The 22061-nt window shown below is 37.0% G+C and overlaps 1 protein-coding gene across 4 annotated transcripts in view; it reads right to left on the bottom strand.

Moving 5' to 3' along the window:
- The window catches only part of WDR17 (WD repeat domain 17), a 107276-nt gene that overhangs the window by 27906 nt on the left and 57309 nt on the right, over positions 1–22061 (bottom strand). For all 4 annotated transcript variants that reach the window (XM_043557824.1, XM_043557833.1, XM_043557807.1 and 1 more), the window contains 8 exons: positions 20640–20762; positions 17845–18029; positions 15643–15811; positions 12952–13043; positions 10449–10531; positions 8737–8823; positions 3056–3220; positions 923–1125 (listed from right to left, as the gene is read on the bottom strand). In XM_043557824.1, the coding sequence (XP_043413759.1) occupies positions 923–1125; positions 3056–3220; positions 8737–8823; positions 10449–10531; positions 12952–13043; positions 15643–15811; positions 17845–18029; positions 20640–20762 (1107 nt within the window). The remainder of the gene's footprint in view (positions 1–922; positions 1126–3055; positions 3221–8736; positions 8824–10448; positions 10532–12951; positions 13044–15642; positions 15812–17844; positions 18030–20639; positions 20763–22061) is intronic.

Here is a 22061-nt window from a genome sequence, read left to right as displayed (position 1 = left end):
AACATTGAAAAATACTTTTCATCTGTATGTATCTCATAAAACTTCTACAGAATTGAAGTTATAAAGGAGTGTTTTAAGACAGCATTTCTATTTTGGCTGAAAATGATACAAGAATATAAGAAATTATTTAGCATAGTCTATTAATATGGATACAAAACTGAATAATGATTAGCAAACGGTCCTGGATGAAAATGTTGAAATTACATTTCGGGTGGTTCAGCAGTAAGCATACTATCACGCCAATGGCCAATGGAATACATGGTAATGGTAATGGTAGATGGACAGAAGTTCCAACTGCAAGAAGGAACAGTTGGGACCTTCCAGTTAATAACATCCAGAAACAGTATCTCTCCCACACACTCAGCCCCACTGCTTCAACTAAAAGTCCACTGATATGACATATATGGACACAAGTGGCTAGAATTCGGTACCTTTCTCTAAGGAACCATTTTCTCATCAAAGTTTGGGTTTACAAATGAAAGTGACATGCAAAAGACAAGAAATCTGGTTTCCATACCCAGCTCAATTATATTTATTGACTTAGTATCACATTAAAAAAATAAAATATTGTCCTAAATATCCAAGAGTAAAGGCAGAAGAATGGTTTGGTAAGTTCTATCTACTTTATCAATGATTCCCTGTTTCACAACTTCTTTATGAAGAGATGGTAAAGGAAGGGAGAAAAATCCAAGCCATATGTGTGTGCGTGTGTCTGTGTGCACAGAAACACAAATAATTTCTCATGTTTTGGATTATCTTGTGTATTCTGACATTTCAGTAACAAACAAGTACAGTTTCTAATAAGAAAAACGTTCTTTGAAAATGAAGCACTGTAAGCCTTATTCAAAAAATATTGCTTTTCTCAGAAATTATAACCATCAGTAATACAACAAAATTTGAAAGTACATGAAAAACACATTACCATATACATCTGCACCGTGATCATAAACAGTATCCAAACAAGTTCCTTCTCGAGTGTCCCATACTTTTATAGTGTAGTCCCAGCTGCCAGACAGGAGAAGGTAAGGGATCTCAGTATTCCACATTAATCCCCTCACAGGTGCAGTGTGGCCACTAAGAATGTTTATGCAAGCATCCTGAGTATAATCCCAGATTCGAACAGAACTGAAAACAGAATATTATGTATATGATACCATTCAAGTTACAACTTATCTAAAGTACTGACACACTCTTAGTGGAGTACAATTATTTCTCCGTAAACTGGACAAGCTTTTTAGTTTCAAGTTCTACTACAATTCTTTTCATCATGGAAATGAACAAATAGTTAGGCTAGAGCTAGCCTACTTCAACATATTTTTCCTTACTTTAACTGTTCCTTTACTACTGATACTAAATATACTACTCCAGTTTATATACTTAAAACATTTCTTTCTTCGAGAGAAATATCCGGCACAGACAAAGCTAAAAGAAAAATATGACTAATAATACATAAAAAATAATCTAACAACCCTCACATTATTTGTACATCATGAAAACATAGCATGCTTGATGATGGGTATTATTTGAACAATCAATTCATCTTTATGCTCTTATCAAAGAGTAAATCATTCCTTCATGTTTTGGTCAATAAAATAAGTGGCTTAGTCAGTGTGCAATCAGTCTAAAATCAAGTACAAAATTAAATATAACTGAATTCATGACATTACTTGAATCTACCCATTGTACAAAGTAAAGAAGACACATTCTATAATTTTATTTAAGGCATATTTATTTTTGCTTTCTATAAAACCTTCCTTTTTCTTCCCCTTACCCTAGTACAGGACAATGTGTCCACGCATATCATAACCTAACTTTGTGCTAATCTCTTATGCTACCATTTAAGTTATTTTTGGTTGATATCACTCTTTCATAAATAAGATTATGCTAAAGTGAGTTGTATCAAAATAATTTATTCTAAGAGGCATTCCCTAGAACAGGTAGTGCTTTATGACATAATTTAGATTAGGCAAACACTAGGCTAACATAATTATATTTGGTAGCCAAACACAAAAAGAGTCTGATATACCCCACTGCACACAAGCATTATTTACAGGTGCCAACAGCATGCTATCACCTATATGACTACTAACGGGATCAATAACCTGAATTTACAAGACTTTCAAGTTTCATTATCATAAATAAGTAAAATTCTTACTACTACCTTTCTGACAAATATTTCTTAGACAATGGTTGAAGATTATACTTTTTTCCATGTACCCATAGAATTTAGACACTGAAGTCTATGTTAACAGACTTACCATAAAGTCAACTCCTTCACTTTGACATTATAACCTTACTTTAAGTAACATTTCCAGTGAAAACCCACAGAAACTTCACATTGTTTTTCTTATGAAATTTGGATGGATGCCAAAATTTCAAGATGAAAATAGCTAATTATTCAATATTAAACCTGTGGTGACTGTATACAGATTTCTATCTGCCTAAAGTAAGATTTTTTTTTTACCCTAATTTATCTCGTATTAAAATAGGGACCAAGCTGTACTATGCAAATCTATCCCATTTGAATATAAAACATAGAAAAGATTTCAGGAACTTTTTCACAAACCCCGAAAAAAAATGTTAAATCACTCTCATTTCTAAATACATTCTGTTCACGCTAAAATACAAGATCATCTTTTTTTTTATTTTCCTAATGAAAACAGAGTACATCTGTTTTCCATATTAAATATTGTGTCATTATTTTTTAAAATTCTTGTGTTTTACAGAGATTTGTTTGTTTTGGATCTTTTTTCTTTTTCCAAACTGATCCTTTAAAAATTTTGTTTCTGTTAACTTTGTCTCTAGTAAGATAGAAATAAGCATCCATAGTAAACAAAACAAGTTAAAGAAATAGAAATCATGAATATGATGACAACTTAAGTGTGGCAAAATTTAATTTACTTTTGGCTAAATGCAATTAGGTAAGTGTTAACTGCCTGTGTGTACTTGTTACATATTTTCACCCAAAAGTTGGATCACACGAATGTGTACATTTCTGGAAAATTATAAGCTTATGATCTTAAGGACTAAAAAATTAAAATCCAAAACTACATACCCGTCATCAGAGCCACTGCAAAGAATTCCCTCCCGCAGAGGAGACCATCTAACATGGAACACTTTGGCAGTGTGCCCACTGAAGACTTTCAGCGGTTGATCAGAGCTGGTGGCTACGTAATAGACACGAACATTTTTATCTTCACAGCCAGTGGCTATCATGTCTCTGGAATATCATCAGTGGCACATTAAAATATGACAAAAGTTGATATTATTTGTTACTGATAATTTTAAAATGTATTACAGTTCTAATTTCTGAAACTAGAATTTTTTGCTTCCTTAACATAGTTAGAAAACTCACAGAAGTAAAACCATGATTTCCAGAAACTGCCAGAGTGTGAAGGGTTTCCTTATATTCCCTTTTAATTGGATGAATTGCTATTGCTATTTTTAATCTTAGATCAGAGATCATGGAATCTGTATTTCTATAAGGTCTTTTTTTAAATGTCCAGGTTCATAACTTGGTGCATATTTCTCATACCTTTATATTTCATAGCTATTGGGTCTTAACGAGGGTCCGCAATGGTGAGTAACTGAGATTTGCCTCCTTGCTGGTAAGCAAATTATTAATCATAGAAACTTTTCTGTGGCATGAGTACAAATAGCAATGCTTCCCCTGAAGGATGCTGGGAAAGCTCCCTGCAGACAAGGCTGTCCCAGCCAACGAAAGTTACAGTCCTGGGTTCCCAATACTCTTTCGTGGCTACTCCAGTAGGAGATGCTTTAACTGTTCCCACTAAGGATCCTCTGGAAACATGATATGTGGATCTGATCTTTTCATGACAGTCATTTGTTATTCTCAAGAGACTGAGAGTAAACTAAGCAACCATTTATACCCTAGTGTCATACTTGGAATACTGTTCCAAATGGAGTTAGGGCACTAACTCCAGCACTAACAGGGTGGAACTGTGGAAATCACTAATGATCATTAATGATCATACAAACAGCCCCCACACTCTAAACGTAAAGAGAGGAAGTTACACATTTGGACCCAACTGTCATCACAAACTTCCTTCAAATTGTTGATTTTTGTCCTACGGGTCATAATACTTATATTTACTTAAGCCCACATGCAGAAATACACCAGTTTGCAACTGGCACGCCCATCTCTAAAAGTGCATTATCACATCTGCCTAAGTCCCACTGATAAATGGGCCAGGTTCTACACATGGGGAAATACACTTTGCGTAATACAAATATTTACATGTATACGTGAGTACGTCTTCGTGGCTATATGTATGTGGATACATAAATATAAAATCTTAAAAATTAAATAATAAACATTCAAGGAACGTACAGACATCCAAATTGTAAATTCAGAGATATCTTATGAATGAAATTTGTAAGTTCAAGGTATTTTTCACTTATCTCCTAAGGTGCTACCTAAAATATGGATACTCTATTAGAACATTTTTTAAAAAGTTTTTAAAAATAAAAATGAAATTTATTAGGTACACTTGGTAGTAAGCATGCAAGTATAAAGGACTTTTTTTTTTAACCAAGAAAACATATTGCGTTAATATCTAATTTTTATTTCAACTACTCAAACGCTTACCAACCATATAAAGCAGAGAAATACGAATGTAGAACTAGTCTATCGGTTGGATACAAGGTAATCCTATCCATTTGTATACTGAAGAAATACTTTTTATAATTTTTTTTTTCAACGTTTATTTATTTTGGGGACAGAGAGAGACAGAGCATGAACGGGGGAGGGGCAGAGAGAGAGGGAGACACAGAATCGGAAACAGGCTCCAGGCTCCGAGCCATCAGCCCAGAGCCTGACGCGGGGCTCGAACTCACGGACCGCGAGATCGTGACCTGGCTGAAGTCGGACGCTTAACCGACTGCGCCACCCAGGCGCCCCAAGAAATACTTTTTAAATAGTCACTTTGTTCAACGCACAGTGAGGGTCAGCAGCGCAGTGTTTTGCTGAGAATACGCTCCTAAAAATAGAGGACAGTTGCTGATCTCATGGAGCTTACATTTTTGAGGGTGAGACAGCCAATTTCCAACTAAAATTTAATTTTATTATGTTTTTTAAAAATTATATATGTATATATTTGTTACTCACGTGGCTAATATTTGTGTGTCAAGTAGTTCCTGGTTGATTTTTTTTCATCACGACTGTACTCTTTAACCTCCATCTCCTATTTCCCCCATCCCTTCATCCACCTTCCCTCTGATAACCATCAGTTTGCTTTCTATAGTTAAGAGTCTGTTTCTCGATTTGCCTCTTTTCTTTCCCTTTGCTCATTTGTTTTCTTAGATTCCACATGAGTGAGATCCTATGGTATTTGTCTTTCCCTGACTGACTTCACTTAGCATAATACCCTGTAGATTCATCCGTGTCATTGCAAATGGCAAGATTTAATTCTTTTTTATGGCTGAACAATATTCCATTGTGTACATGCTACATCTTCTTTATCGTTCATTTTAACAGGACTTGTTCTTACAACCCATGAGCACAGAATGTCTTTCCATTCCTCCGTGTCATCTTCAATTTCTGTTAAAGTGTTTTACAGTTTTCAGAGTAGAGGTCTTTTCCCTTTGGTTAAATTTATTCCTAGAAATTTTTTTGGTTTTGGTGCAATTATAAGTTGAATTGTTTTCTTAATGTTACTTTTTTTTTCATTTGAGAGAGAGACAGACAGAGAGAGAGAGAGAATATGAGCATGGGAGAGTGGGGGAGGGAGAGGGAGAGAGGAAGAGAATCCCAAGCAGGTTCCACACTAAGCATGGAGCCCAACATGGGGCTCAATCCCATGAACTGTGAGATCATGACCTGAGCCAAAATCGAGAGTCAGATGCTCAACTGACTGAGCCACCCAGGCGGCCCCTTAATTTCACTTTCTGCTGCTTCATTATTAGTGTATAGGAATGCAACAGATTTCGGTGTATTGATTTTTGTATCCTGCAATTTTACTGAATTCTTTTTTCAGTTCTAATAGTTTTTTGGTGGAGCCTTAAGTGTTTTCTTCAAACAGTATCATGTCCTCCGGAACTAGAGTTTTACTTCTTCCTTACCAATTAGGATGCCTTGTATTTCTTCATGTTGTCTAACTGCTGTGGCTAGGACTTCCAGTACTATGTTGAATGACAGTTGTGAGAGTGGACATTCTTGTCTTCTTCCTGACCTTAGCGGAGAAGCTCTCAGTTTTGACCACCAAGTATGATGTTAGCTGTGGGTTTTTCATATATGGCCTTTATTATGTGGAGATATGTTCCCTCTAGGCCTACTTTGCACAGGGTTATCATGAATGGATGTTGTGCTTTGTCAAATGGTTTTTCTGTATCTATTGAAATGATCATATGGTTTTTATCCTTTCTCTTATTGGTATAACAGATCGATAAATTTGCGAACACTGAAACACCCTTGCATTCCAGGAATAAATCCCACTTGATCGTGGTGTATGATTTTTCTTTTTTCTTTTTTTAGAGAGAGTGAGTACATGAGTGGGGGTGAGGGGTAGGGAGAGAGAGAGAAACTTAAGCAGGCTCCATGCCTAGCACAGAGCCTGACACAGGGCTTAATCATGCAACCCTGAGATCATGACCTAAGCCAAAATCAAGAGTTGCATGCTTAACAGACTGAGTCAGCCAGTTTCCCCTGATTTTCAAAAAATTTTTGGAAGTTTATTTATTCGGAGGGGGAAGAGAGAAAGAGAAAGAGAAAGAGAAAGAGAAAGAGAAAGAGAAAGAGAGAGAGAGAGCGAGAGCGCGCACGCAGGGGATGGACAGAGAGAGAGGGAGAATCCCAAGCAGGCTCTGCACTGACAGCACGTAGTCCGATGCAGCATTTGAACTCACGAACCGTGAGATCATGACCTGAGCTGAGACTGAGTCGGATGCTTAACCAACTGAACCACCCAGGTGCCCCTGAATTTTTTTTAATGTTTATTTTTGAGAGATAGAGAGAGATAATATGTGAGTAGGGGAGGGGCAGAGAGGGGTGGGGGAGGACAAAGGATCCAAAGCAGGCTCTGCACTGACAGCAGAGAGCCCAATGTAGGGCTCAATTCACTAGCCATGAGATCATGACCTGAGCACTTAACCAACTGAGCCACCCATGTGCTCCCAATTTTTAAAAAAAATATTGTTGGATTTGGTTTGCTAATAATATTTTGTTAGATTTTTGCATCTATATTCATGAGAGATATTGACCTGCAGTTCTCTCTCCTGTGGTGTCTTTACCTGATTTTGGTATCAGGGTGATACTGACCTCATAGAATGGATGTGAAAGTTTTCCTTTCTCTTGTATTTTTTTTGGCATAGTTTGAAGAAACAGGTACTAACTCTTTAAATGTTTGATAGAATTTGCCTGTGAAGCCGTCTGGTCCTGGACTTCTGTTTTGGGGTTTTTTGATTATTGATTCAACTTCATTGCTGGTAATTGGTCTGTTCAAATTTCATTTCTTCCTGCTTTAGTTTTGGTAGGTTATATGTTTCTAGGAATTTATCCATTCCTTCTAAGTTGTCCAATTTGTTGGCACATAGGTTTTCATTATATTCTGTTGTAATTGTTGGTATTTCTGCGATGTTGGGTGTTATTTCTCCACTTTCGTTAATAATTTTATTTGGCATCTCTCTCTTTTTTTAATGAGTCTTGAATGAGGTTTACCAATTCTGTTCATCTTTTCAAAGAACCGGTTCCTGTTTTCACTGATCTGTTCTATGGGGTTGTTTTTTTAGTTTCTATATCATTCTTTTCTTTTTTAAAGATTTTATTTTTAAGTAATCCCTACACCCAGTGTGGGATTCGAACTCACAACCCCGAGATCAAGAGTCACATGCTCCACTGACTCAACCAGCTAGGCAACCCTGTATCACTGATTTCTGCTCTAATATTTACTTAACTTTATTTGTTATAATTAATTTCATTACGTTAAGTGTTCCCAGGATATCACAGGAGAAATTTACCTAATACGGGGGTCAAAGAACACTTTTCTGTAGAAGTGGTTTGGACCTGAGACCCAGAGCAGAGGTGGACATCACCCACATACAGTACAGATGAGCTGTATTGTATGGGTGTGGGGCTGGGAGCAAATCCTAGATAAAGGGAGACAGCCTGAGGGAAAGCTGTGGTATGAAAATGAGCTGACTCACTTTTACATTATTTCACAATATCTAAAGAAAGTCTGAATTTCTATGTATAATTTATATAGCCTAAGGAGAGGTTTGAAACGCAAGATTCTTGGAAGTGCGGTGACTTGAAGGATCGGTTTTACCAGGGGTTTGACTTAAAAATTGGATCAATTTTTAAATCTGAGCCGACGTTCATATGGTGAATACACTAGGGTCTTAAGCAAGGATGACCGTTCAGAACTCTGCATGCGGGTTGTACGTTTGAGGAAGTCCTCCAATGCCACAGCATGGGCATGAAGTGGGCAGCGATGGAAAGTCCTGGTGGGAGAAAACCACTGGAGAGATTGCTAAGTGGGTTTAGGGAAAGGGCTGCCTACACCTCTGTGGAGAAGCTACATGCAGATTAGACTTGCTCTGCACTTCTTATTAGTTAGCCCTCTGCTTCTTCCTAGAGCATCAGCTCGAACAATCACAAGACCAGGCAAAACGACCATTACCTAAAAAGAGTGAGGAGTACCACCTATGGGAGTAACATTAAATTTCATGGTTATTTAAAAGCTACGAGGCTTTTACTTATCTCGAGAGCAGAATTCTTACTTGTTGTTCTGGCTCCAGTCACAACCGAACACCGCAGCGGGGTGCTTGTATCTGTGCAACACTTTACCGTCAACCGTTCGGATAATACTGAAAGTAAGTGTGACATATTAATAGAAGAAAAAACACCCTAAATACGTTATTCACAAAAACAAAGCCAGAATGGTTTAGTTCAAAAGGATAGAGACCTTGTCTGCAAAGCACAGGGAACATTTAAAAGCACGGTGTAATTACCAATTATAAGTATGTTTACATCGGACACTATTAATTATGGCGATCCACTTAATTTGGAGGTGATAAATTTTGATTTAGAAACGATTAGTTGAGGAAACACCTAGTTTAATACATGTATTTGAAAACGAGGATCTAACTGACATAAGCATTTGACTTTTAGCTTCAAAATTCAGCAGCTCAAAATCCGTATTTACGGCAACCCATTTATAATGCTGGCTGCATGTACTATTACACCAAACCCGAGACACAGAACTTATAACATTTTTCTGGCAAATTCTAATGCCAGAAAGAAGTTCTAACACCCGACTGTATCACTGCCAAAATACAATGGCTATTGATTCCATTAAAAAAAAAAAAAAAGCTGTGTATAAATTAACGTATTACAGGTTTTTCTAAGTCTCTAGAAAAAACCGTCTCAAACATCATTAGGCCAATGAAAACTTCTGGAACTACCTGGGAGTGGTGGTGACCTATGCTTACAAACGTTTAGTCACTGCCTGTGGTATTGATCAAATAAGCGGGGTCCTGACAGTGCATGGGAAAGCTAAATGTGTATCAGCTAACCAAACACCTCAGAGACACATCTCTTGTATTTGGCTATTTACCGATTAGCAAATAGTTCTTTTCAGGGGGAAAAAGTCACTAATATTGTTATTTCTGAAAATTTTAACTTCCTGGTGAAAAGATCTTCGGTTTCCATAACAACTATCTTTTTCACTGAAATTTAAAAATGAGGAAGAGAAAATTGGCCTGGGGATTGCAAAACCTAACAGGAGGCAATGCTCACTATATTCTCAACAGCCAGGTGTGTCTACACCACCTGTCAAAGATGACAATGCTTAGAGCTCCACGGTAGCATCATTTGCTAACAGACATTTGTTTAACTCAAAGGCAATTCTTCCCTTCCATACATTTCTTGGAAACCTACTTTTTCCTGGGACTTAACAGAATGAAGAAAGCACATACTTCTGAAACACAGGGTCAAAGATAGTAGTCACCTAAAAAAAGGCATCTCCCACATGTATCACTTTATTCCTCCTTGCAAAGGCTTTTCATCCTTTTATAAATAACAGCAGCTACAAAAGGTGAACAAGTTTCTAGAGCACTTGTTATCTCTTGAACCACTTGTAAAACTAGAATAGCACTCCCTTAAAAATGTGGTGAGGATTATTTAGGCTCTTAGTGAGAAGTCCTTAAAGTTTCTTTGAGGCAATTCACAGTATTTTAGTTACATCTCAGGTGGTAGTTCCATTTAGAAAGGAATTATTGGTTTATGTGTTTTAAACATCACCACACTCCTATTACTAATACAGTAAAGCAACACAGCATGTGCCTAGATGGGTTTATATATATTTAGGATAGTTGCTAGCGCTGTACAAATGGGATCTCACCGACTGTTTTGATGTATGCACTAACACGATACAATCGGTATCATCAAATGTATTTTTTATAAACAGGATAACTTCATACATAGTACTTACCAGAAACCGTCACCACTGCAGGTGGCTATTCTTTTGGAATCTTTATGACTCCAGGCAACGCAGAATATTCCGTTTTTTCCATGCTTCAAAAAATGCAAAATACCTATCAATAAAAAATAATTCACCCCTTTTTTCTCATATTTATTTACTTCTTGTATTGCTTTTCTATTAGGAAGTTACTCTAGATGACGCTAACAGAGGCATTATTGTCAACAGCAGAAAGCTGGGTATATGCTTTTAAAATGAATAAAGCCATCACACTTAAGAAACAAAACCTCTGTCTTGATGTATAAATTGAGTGGCTCTACTCGTTTTTTGCAGACACTGGCATAGAGCCAGAATCTGCTTCCTCGCCGTCTGTAGAATAAAGCTCTGCTTAATGCCTTTCCCCGAAGTGCCACTCGAGACGAAGACAGTTATCTATCTGCTTCCTAACCCAGGGCTACAACTACAGTGTACGAAATACTGCAAGAAATTGTTATTAGTGACTGTTCTTCTAAATTTCGAAGTTTTATTTTTATAGAAACAGAGGAGAATGGATTTAAGGTTATTCCTATAACAAATCACTCTATGTTGACCTGTTCCTCTACATTCTTGGACTGGGGAAGGGGAAGGGACAGAGTCACAGGGAGTATGATAAAGATCTTTAAAACCACAAGGAATATATTATTCATGGGAACGTCATTCATCAACAGGGATATGGGTGGATAAAAGTTGCAATCAATCCATATCCAACTTTTATTTAACTTTAAGTTCAATTGTGGCTGCTGCTAGGGAGAGACTAAAGTAACTTCTTACCCTGAGTTTTAAGACTCCTTTCCTAAAATGGTCTCTAGTTGGCTCTTTTTTCCTCTTTGGGGGTTGAGGTAGGCAGCTGTGTAACGACAGGTACAAAAATGGGGGTGGTCTCTATACTCATGTAGTTGAAGGAGTGGAGGCCTTCCGTCAGCCTCGTTTGTCCCAAGGAAAGTGCACTTACGGCTTGAAGACCGTACCTAACTCAGTTAATTAAAGCTGGAGTTGTCCCATATTTATCATCCTAGAGGCAGGCACTTTTTAGATCAGTCTCGACTATGCTACTGAATGCCGGGAGTCTTCCCGTATGGACATGAGAGATGGCCCCGATGCCAGGATGCAGGGCTGCTGGAGGCCGGACGGGCCGCGGTGGCACTGATGGACACATATTTGAGGTCACAGATGCCAAGATGCTCTAAGAAGAGATCAACAGGACTGACACCTAAGGATAACATTTTTCAATTAAGGCCAAAAGTTTCCTTCTCGAGTTCTTCTTTTCTTTCTACATGACCACTATGGGATAGGTAGTGTTCTTGGTGGGAGGGAAGAGGGCAGGTTGGGGGCACAGCTGAAAGGGAAGTATTGTTATGCAGAGAAAGGGAGGGATGTAACTACATGGTCCTTCCTCAAGGCTTCGTCTTTGCTTACAGGTCGTGGGTAACCTTTCCCTAATATGCTGCATTTGCCGCATTACTTTAGTGTCCCCTAGAACATCGAAGCTGCTTAACCCTTGTGGGAATATCAGATTTTGTATAAGTGGTTTGAAAGCCTGAAATATAAACCATTTTCAAATAAATTATATATTCAATAAACTTCAATAGCAATCATTTGAAATGACTGAAATTTTGAAATGGTGAGAGATGCTGTTCCTATTTCCCTTGATTCATACCTAACACATTCTAACAAGATCATGTGGTTTCCAAATATCAGCGGTACTCTGTAGAATACGGGCTGGCAATTTAACTCCAGGCAGAAGTCAAGTACGATCTGAGACACTGCAAGCAGGAAGAGGGGAGGTTTTCGTGCTTGCCGTGGAACAACAGAATTTGAGAAGTGGAAGGAAATCCAAGAAACTGTATAATCCCAACTTCACCATCTCACAGTCGAAGAACCCAGTTCAAGACATTAAATGACTCTGTCGGTGTCAGAAGCTGGTTAGTAACAGAATTCAGGCCATAATTTTGGACTTGTTCTGAGTTCGGTCTTTTGACAACCAATTGAGTATCTGCCTAGACAATTCTGTGGAGGAGGATTCAGAATTCCTTTGAATCTCTAGGGGCGCCTGGTGGCTCAGTCGGTTGAGCAACCGACTTTGGCTCAGGTCATGATCTCACGGTTTTTGAGTTCGAGCCCGCATCAGGCTCTGTGCCGACAGCTCAGAGGATGGAGCCTGCTTCTGACTCTGTGCCTCCCTGTCTCTCTGCCCCTCCCCCACTCATGCTCTGTCCCTCTCTCAGAAATAAACATTAAAAAAAAAAAAAAAGAATTCCTTTGAATCTCTAATGCAATTTTAGGAGAATTTTTATATCTTACACCCATCTACATTTTTCAGAGTTCATTTCAACATGTGTATGTTCTCTTGGATTTTTTTCTAAGGGACAGAACATAATGTCACCTGGTGATTATTAAATTAAGAGAGAAAAGCATTTACAAAACATGAGGCAGTATAAGCCATCATACTAGTCAGCTAGCAAAAAATAAACCTTACCTCATTAAATCGCTGTACCATTTTGCCCCTTTTCACATCCCAAATAAAAGCACCATTTCGGGACGTTGCACCAGCAATGCAGTTTAAGTCACCTTAGGAAACAATTGGTTAGACATGATAGGAAATGTTTGAGACACACGTAATTCTTTTCAAAATGTAATTTTTGAAAAAGTAAGACTTGTACTTTGTATTAACAGTTCTTTTTAAATGTTTTATAATGGAAATTACGAAGTATATGCCAACAGAGAAGAGTATAATGAATGTAACCATCCCAGAGTTTCAACAATTACCAAACCACAGTCAATCTTGTTTTGTCCATAGTCCCTCCTGGGTTGCATGGGAAGAAATCTCTGACATTGTATCATTTCATCAGTAAATACCTCAGTAGAGTCTAAGAGACTCTTTCGTTGCCATGAACAAACTATCACAATCACAAATACAAAAACTATCAGTAATTGCTGAATATTATCACATTTCCCATCAGTGCTTACAATTTTCTTTATCTTACACCTAGTTAATTTTGGGGGAGGGGTTACGAAAGCACTTCTGTAGGCAGAATCATAGAAAAAATAAAAAAAACATAAATTATGTTTTTAAGAAATAAAAAATCTGTGAAAATCAAACTGCTGCTAAGTTAGTAAATGGTCTAGGACTTAAGTATTTTTTGCAAGGCAGACAAAGAGAGACTTTGTCCATTAAAAGAAAGGAAGAGTTGCCATGCGCTACCTAGGAGTAAACATGGAGTAAAAACATGGAGGAAATGATAAATTATTAGAAACTTAAAAAAATATATAAGTCCTTACCATGTTTCTAGTATGTTCATTCTGCTCCCCCTTTGGGTTCTCAAATTACTGGGGAGAAGTTTCTACATAAATCTGCACTTTTTTTTTCTTTTCCTGCGGTAGCTACTCTAAAATTATGGCAAGTTATGCAATCCTCTCTACTCTACTTCCTACTGACCTGCATTAGTCTTTTAAATTTTCTCCATACTTAACTAAAGTAGCGATTCATCGGTAATCACATTTCAAAATATCAAAGAAAAAAAACTTAAGAATTTCCATTTTCCAACATGTTTACTTTCTTGAGGCAAATTCTCAATGTAGAGTGAAATAATGCTTTTCAGTAAGATTAGGTTCTGGGTTACGATTTCAAACAATGGTTTTTACACTTAGAATTTCTATTTAAGTTTTAGGGTTGAGACTTCTATAACATTCTGTAGGAGGAAGACTATCCAGCTACTAGCTGCCATAGTGCTATGTCACTGCATCGGCTGGCCCAGTTCCTGCCTCCCTAGCCAGGGGCCCTGCTAAGCAGAAGCATATGGCACTGACCGAGAACACAGGCTTCAAAGTCAAACTGACAGCTGTTCACACCTTGATTCCACCACCACCCACTACGCACATAACCTTGGGTAAGTTACTCAACCTCGCTGACCTCAGACCCTCTTTAATAAATGTTGGTCATCACAAAAGATAAAATTGAAATGAATGTGAATAAGGCAGCGGGTAAGAGACCTAGTTAGCTCTTTTAATTAGTGAAGTAACTTTTTGTTTTCAATTAGCCTTGTATGCATAATGGCACTAAGTATGTTCTTAAAGGAACAACTACTGTCATTAAGAGTTTGAAGTAAAACCGGCTTCTGGATCTTCTCCTGATTGTTAGAGATAAGGGCTAAATAAAACAGCAGTAGGTTCCTAGCCTTTTTTGTATCACAGGCCTCTATGAAAAATCTGATTCCTAAGATAATCTTTGACAGACATTGGCACATACACACATACGCTAGAACTTTCATGCATGAAATCCAAGAGACTCCCAGAATCTCTGAAGATGTCTAAAACCCTCGATAGCCCATAAATTCAAGGCTAATCATCCCTGTGCATGAAAAGATAATCTCAAAAAAAGCTATATCCTGGTTATATGTGGATTTTAAATTAATACATCACCGTTAGCACAAATAAGGAAAATATCCTATATACTTTATAAAGTGAAAAATTCATTTAGGTGTGTAAAGTGATTTATTATAGGGCAATAATATTTTGAAAATATTTTGAAAAAAAAATGTCAGAAGTTTCAAGGACATCTTTTCTCTCCTTTATGTACGGGAAGGTATAAAGATAGCGTCTTTCTGAGATCAAAACAAAAGACCCTATTCTGGCAATAACAGTTCTTCAATATTACAAAGGTGAACTTTATATAGAATTACATAGTCACAATGGAACTGTGATGATTATATAATGATTCATATTTGCAAATAGCTGTATCAGGGAAAGATATGGATTATAATTTATTATTATTATTATTTTTACTTTCATGTGTTTGGCTCATATGAAAATTTTAAGGAAAACTTTTATCATATAAAATGTGTTGTACCTTTCAAGGCACAGCTATACAAATGCAACTAAAACCAGAAGGGTCAAGATGACCCTTACTGACTGTGGTTTTCGTAAATGATTATGTCACATAGAAGGGCTCCGAAATCAACGGACCTGCAGGAGAAGTCTATTCCTAAACCCCACAAAAACAGAACCAACAGACATACTAGAACTAATTTGCCTCTACAATCATCTGGAGCAAGATGGCATTGAGAGAAGAATATAACCCAAACGAAAACAGAAGTTAAGAAAGTCATTTAGCTGTATTTTTTTTTTTTTCATTTAATTGTATTCTCTATTTTAATGAGCTGAGTCTTACCTGGAGCCCACGAGAGGGAGTAAACAACGCCTTCGTTCCCCGGGGATGTGTGCACGGCTGTCAACGTGTTTATGTCCCAGACTTTTATGGTGCCATCAAATGAAGCTGTCGCCAAAAGATTGGGGTCGTCGGGTTTGAATTTGCAGTCAAAGATTGTTTCCACATGCCCCTGAGAATGCAGCACAAAGAAGTCAGAACTACTGGGGACAATTCATGTGATTCATGAACAAATGACAATGTCTAATCAGATGACACATGGACCACGGTTTCAAACATTCATGTTAAAATAGATAATATATACTAACATAGTAATACAAAAGGAGAATCGCTGCTGTGGTTGAATGTTCTCTGTGCTATTATTACTATACTCTTTTATACAGATCTAGATTTTATTCAACCACAATACCTCAAATCAGCAACAAAATACAAAAAAAATTCCTGTGTCATTTGTCAACTTCAATTCAAAAACACAAAAAATGTCTTTTCTGATTATTATATTCCAGAAATTTATAAAGTGGGCGCCTGGGTGGCTCAGTCAGTTAAGTGTCCGACTTTAGCTCAGGTCATGAGCTCACAGTCATGAGTTCAAGTGCTGTATCAGGCTCTCTGCTGTCAGCACAGACACTGGAGACTGCTTCAGATCCTCCGTACCCCCTTTCTCTGTCCCTCCCCAGCTTGTGCGCTATGTGTCTCAAAAAATAAATAAAATACTAAAAGAAAAGAAATGTATAAAGTAATTAACTATTAACAGTTACTGTGTCTTTCCGGTAGCATAATAAAAGACGAAGATAAAACTGAAACTACAGGTCCTTAAATGCAACTCTTCTCTTTTATACCATGACGTACGCCAAAAGAACATCATGATTTTGGGAGAATTGAAAAGTATCCAGCATAGCTTTGGTTTTTAATTAGTCTTGTTCCAAATTTTCTAACAACTTTATTCTTTAAAAACTGTAAGGAAAAAAAAAATCACTCTCTCTTCAGACTGGCAGGCATTATCAAAATGAAAGGAGCCACTGCAATAATTTATAATCGAGGACTATTTGTTTTTTTAGAACTATAAAACGTTTTCTAAATAAAACATTTCGAAATGAAGACACTTATTCAATAGAAACTCTACTGAACTTCGATGGCATGACTACTCCTTTGCTAACAGAAGTTGTTACAAATTTAAATGTAGTTTTGTATTTTTCTCTCTTCCCTTTCATAAATTTTTTTTGTAAGCAAATGGTAATCTGAAGTATAAGAAGAGTTCACCACACTGGGAAATAATTTACATGGAAAGAAAATTAAATAGTCTAGAAAAAATCTACACATGGAATATTTAAAAATAACTAAGCTACACATTGTTACAACATTTTTTTTGGTTACCTTTCCATTTTTTTGGAAGATGAAATTAACCTTGTCCTAAAATGTTACAGGATTAGCGACTGTTTCCCTCAATTTTTTTTTTTTTTTTAACCAGGGCAATTATAGCTCTAGATCCCTTTTCTAAGTTTTTCTACAGAAAAACAACCAACACTTCAAGGTTTCTTAAGTATCTGGATCAGTCTAATGCAACACGATATACATTATTATATGCCTTCATTCAACTAAACTTAATAAAGTCTGGCTGTGTGGCAGGCACGATTTCATGTCATGGGGATAAAAAATCAGACAAAAACATGAGTCCACAGCGAGTTTGTATTCTGTTTTACACGGGGGCTTAATGATCACAAGAACAGAAGTTCACAGAATCAACAGATTTATTGTACTGATTCGATAACAACAATAAATCTTAGGAGAACACTGAACTCAACCTTATTCATTTCACAGATATGAACAATAAAGCTTGGACTTGTCCTTCCTTCTGAAAGAATACTGGTTTCTTATTTTGCTTCCAACATACAGTACAGAAATGTAATTTCCCAATACTACATGAAGGATCCACAGGGTGTACACAAAAATGGGAACACTAACAACCATGTGCAGTAATCATGATAACACTAAATACTAACGAAGTTTAATGTTTAGAATTTTAAGAAACATAATAGTTTTCTTATCATCCTATATAAAATTCTAAAATGTTGCAGCCAACCAAGATAAGGTCCTAACATACGATTCTTTGCAAAAATAATTTTAACAATATTAATATGCAAGTAAAAGTAATTATCATATGCTACCACAAAATAAGTGTTGTGTATAAAGGAAGGAATGACTTACCAAGTCCCTAAGAAAATCCCACTTCTTGGCTCCTAGGTCGTAAAGCCCAACCCCACCATCCAAGAAACAGCACACGACGTGACCGGGAGGAAGAGAAAATGCTTGATTCTGTGTCAAAGTTGGGGGAGGAACTGCTTCACTCGTTGAGGACGTATAATGATTTTTAGTTGGAGACTGGGTTGAAACTAAAAAAGAAAAGAATAAACAAGTAAGTATTTATACCAACGGCTTCCCATAGTTTATAAAGATGTCCCTTTGTTTCCTTTTATCCAAATTTATATCAATAAACCGTTAGACGATAACCATATTTTCTGCCACAGGAGTAATTCAGCAGCACTGTCAAAAACCATACATACATCTATGTAGAGGTGGAGATGATTTTGCAAGGATATGTATAAACGTGCAGGTGGAAAAAAACGGATGAAGATTAGTTGAGTGAGGAACCACAATATGTGGTGAATACTTGGTTTCTTATCTCCCCATAAATTAAAGCACAGCATGATTATTTTTTAATTAGAATCTTCTCTCAAAATGCTGACTAACGGCTTACTTCCCCTCTACAGACACAAACATGCATGAATGTTTTTATTTTAAGGCAAATAACGCTCTTCCACTAATTTCCAATCCAATGAAAATATTTTTGACATTACTTATAATTCAAATTTAGCACCCAAATTAAGAATCACAACTGTCTGACGTACATTTACATCGCAATTTTTCTTTCTTCTTCCTTAGGTTTATTTTTACTGTTCATATATTTCCATTTCTCAACTTTCGATTATATTCTTTGTCTCATATTTTGTCTTCTTTCAAGAAGTTTTGCCTTAGAATGTGAATATTTTCTTGCAAACACAAATCAAAGTAACGACACTGCTGTAAATGATCAGACCAATCTATATTAGTTAAATAGTGGAATATAAATAAATATTTTCCAGTAAGTTCTTTTTGATCCAAATAAAGCCTTCCTTACTACATTCAATTTGATAATATTCATTTCTCAGAATCTGAGAATTACAGGAAGCCCAAACTAGCATAAACCATGAATAACAAAAAAGGCATTTGGTTCAACAAAATTCTGCTGACAGTTTGGTTAAAATTAGTATGTTCCATGGCTGGTTATTCTAATATTTTAATTTGTTGACATTATGGGTGATTGTGACATTAAAAAAAATTGTTTTTAATGTTCATTTTTGAAGGAGAGAGAGACAAAGTGTGGGGGGGTGGGCAGAGAGACAGGGAGACGCAGAATCTGAAGCAGGCTCCAGGCTCTGAGCAGTCAGCACAGAGCCGGATGCGGGGCTCGAACCCACAAAGCGCGAGATCATGACCTGAGCCGAAGTCGGATGCTTAAACGACTGAGCCACCCAGGTGCCCACTGTGACATCTTTTATGTCCCTATGTATCTATAACTTACCTTTTTGAAGAATTTGGTGACTATGTCTCTATTTGAAAGTTTTCATTTTCACATATTTTTTTTTATTCCACATTTTGTTACATTAAAAAATTGAGGAGGGGAGAGGAATGAGATAGATATCTAACAACAGGTAGCCTGAAGCGATCTACTAAAAAATCACAAGATGGCTATGTGCTTCTTTTTATTTTTGGTATTATCTCTAATGGGCAGGGGCAACCCTTGTAATAATAAAAAAATATTAAAGAAGAGAAACTGTAAGAGTTCAGTCATCCCATGGTAGCAACTAAACAAATAACCAAAAAAAATACAGGATCCATGGATATGCTGGCCTCGAGCACAGGACTTGTCTGGCCCTAATGTTTCTGTCCCCTCCAGTTTCCAGGATCCAGGAGTGTTAGGCCTGCACAGCAAAGCTTAAATGTATGGAAAGCCTGGAAATGTATGAAAGCTCTGCCAACACAGAGACCTCCCCCTACTTGCGTCACCCGCTAAATTCGATACCAAATTTGCAACCAAAACCATACGACTTTGATTAGGTCTTGCTAATTTTTTACTGTATTCTAAAGAGGGACAGCAGTAAGGAGGCGTCAGGAACTCTTGAACGCTCGATCATTAAATTCCCTTCCCCATGTTTTTCTCCGATCCACACAAAAATGAAAGCACTACGAACCACATGGAGCAATCATGATGGACTTAACAGGAAGTCAATCTCTTTTCCCTCCCTTAATTTGAATTAAGAAAAATTCTAAACCTCCCCCACATGCCAGACGGTTTCCTTTAGAACTTAAGTGTATTTCATTAAAAAAGCAACAAAAGATAATCGAGAAAAAAAGTGGACAAAAATAAATAATATCCTAAATAGCAGCTATGAGTCCAGTGACAACTGGTATTCACACATGTAATATATGTTCCAGAGCCTAGGTTTCAAGCATTTGGGTTCTTTCAACTTTCTTATAAACCCTACAGATTGTAAAAGAGCCACAGGTAAGACATAAAATGTCCTAGTTCAGACCAATTTTATTTGATCCCATTACTCTTGATATTTGCTATTTTTACAATGATCATTGCTTCATTTTCCCCATGTAGATAATTTGAGATTATCTTAACATTCTCATTTATTAGCATTTTTTCCTCTTTTTAAATTCATTAGCATTTAAAAAAAGTAACTTGGCTCTAAATATTTTCAACTTAGTAATATTAGATATTATGTGGCCTTAACGGGTCCTTTAGTACATACATTGTCAAAGGCTATTTTTAAAAATCTGCTTTTCAGGAGCATATAGTATTTGGTATGTCTATATATCATTATATCAGTCACTTCATTTGATAGCAACAAATCTGACATTTTAAAATAGTACATTTTGATGATATTTTTACTTACATTTTTTTCTTGGAGGAGAATTAAGTACATGTAAGCAGTGAAACCCTGTTTTCTTTAGTTTAAAATTATCTATAGGTGTTGTTCGTGAAACATTCCAAATACGCAAAACACCCACTTGAGAATCTAGTCGGATGAAGAAAACAGCATTGTATTAACGAATATTATTTGAAATATAAAATGCCCAGACATAAAAGAAATAACAAAAACCTCAACTTGTAGATTCTTAGCACCACTTATCAACATTCTTCAAACAATACTGCACAATAACACAGAGAAACAGGTGAAACAGTATTCATCCTTTACATTTTTGGCTCATTTTGCTTTCACTTTTCTGTTCCAAATCCTCTCCTAGGGTGAAAGACTGCCTACCTTGGCAGTATCCCCTGAAAAGGTTATTATCAGAGTCTGATCACAAAAAAGGCAGCCCACTGCCACAGCTGCTTCAGGAAAGCCATCTAAAGAAACTGTCCACCGCTAACACTAAGTAATATTTTGTCTTTTCAAATGCTGGTAAAATGCTCCCTCGCCCACTTGTCAGCAAACAAGGACTGCCTAAGGACCAATTAGAAAGCTCCCTCCCTTCCAAAAAATCCCACCTATTATATACAAGCTACTTTGGAAAATATTCTGGCAGTGCCTCACATGATTAATGAAAGCCAGCATATGACTCGCCACCTGCACTCCCACACATACACCCAACAGAACGATAAACACGTCCACACAAAATCTGTAGGCAAACGTTCATCACAGCATTATTTACGATAGCAAAAAAAAAAAAAAAGTGGAAAGAAGGTAAATGTCTATCAACTGATACATGGCTAAACCAAGTGTGGCATGGCCACACAATGGAGTAGTATCCTTGCACAAAAAGCAATGAAGTACAGACACGCACTGCAACAACATGGATGAACCTTGAGAACTTTACGGTTAAGTCAAAGAAGCCAGACACATGCACTGAATCATTCCAGTTCTCGGAAATGTCTGGAGTAGGTAAATCCAGAGAGAGAGAGAGAGAGAGAGAGAGAGCAGTTTAGCAGTTGACATGCACTCCTGTGTGCACTGGGGGCTGTGGACAGCGGCTGACGGAGAGTGCCTGCTAATGGTTACAGAGTCTACCGGGGCAACGACAAAATGTTGCGGCGGGAGGTGGTGGGAACGGATGTACAACTTTGCGCCTACAGAAGTCGCTGAAGTCTACACTTCAAAATGCTGTTTTATTGTATGTGAATTTTAACTCCGTAATAACGAAAGCATACTGAAAATGTTCATGTCTGTCATCAATTATATCCTAGGAAGTGAAAGGCCATTTCGATATTTAAGTAAGACTCCATGCACTTCCATGTGTGACCTAAGTGCTTAGGATGTAAAGAATTTCTTTAAGACAGTGGGCAGCATGAAAACTCTCTTATCCCACATGAAGCA

This window comes from Prionailurus bengalensis, chromosome B1 (assembly GCF_016509475.1).
Source record: "Prionailurus bengalensis isolate Pbe53 chromosome B1, Fcat_Pben_1.1_paternal_pri, whole genome shotgun sequence".
NCBI lineage: Eukaryota > Metazoa > Chordata > Mammalia > Carnivora > Felidae > Prionailurus > Prionailurus bengalensis.
Note: the sequence above shows the minus strand (reverse complement) of the source record. Positions and strands in the feature narration are given on the sequence as shown.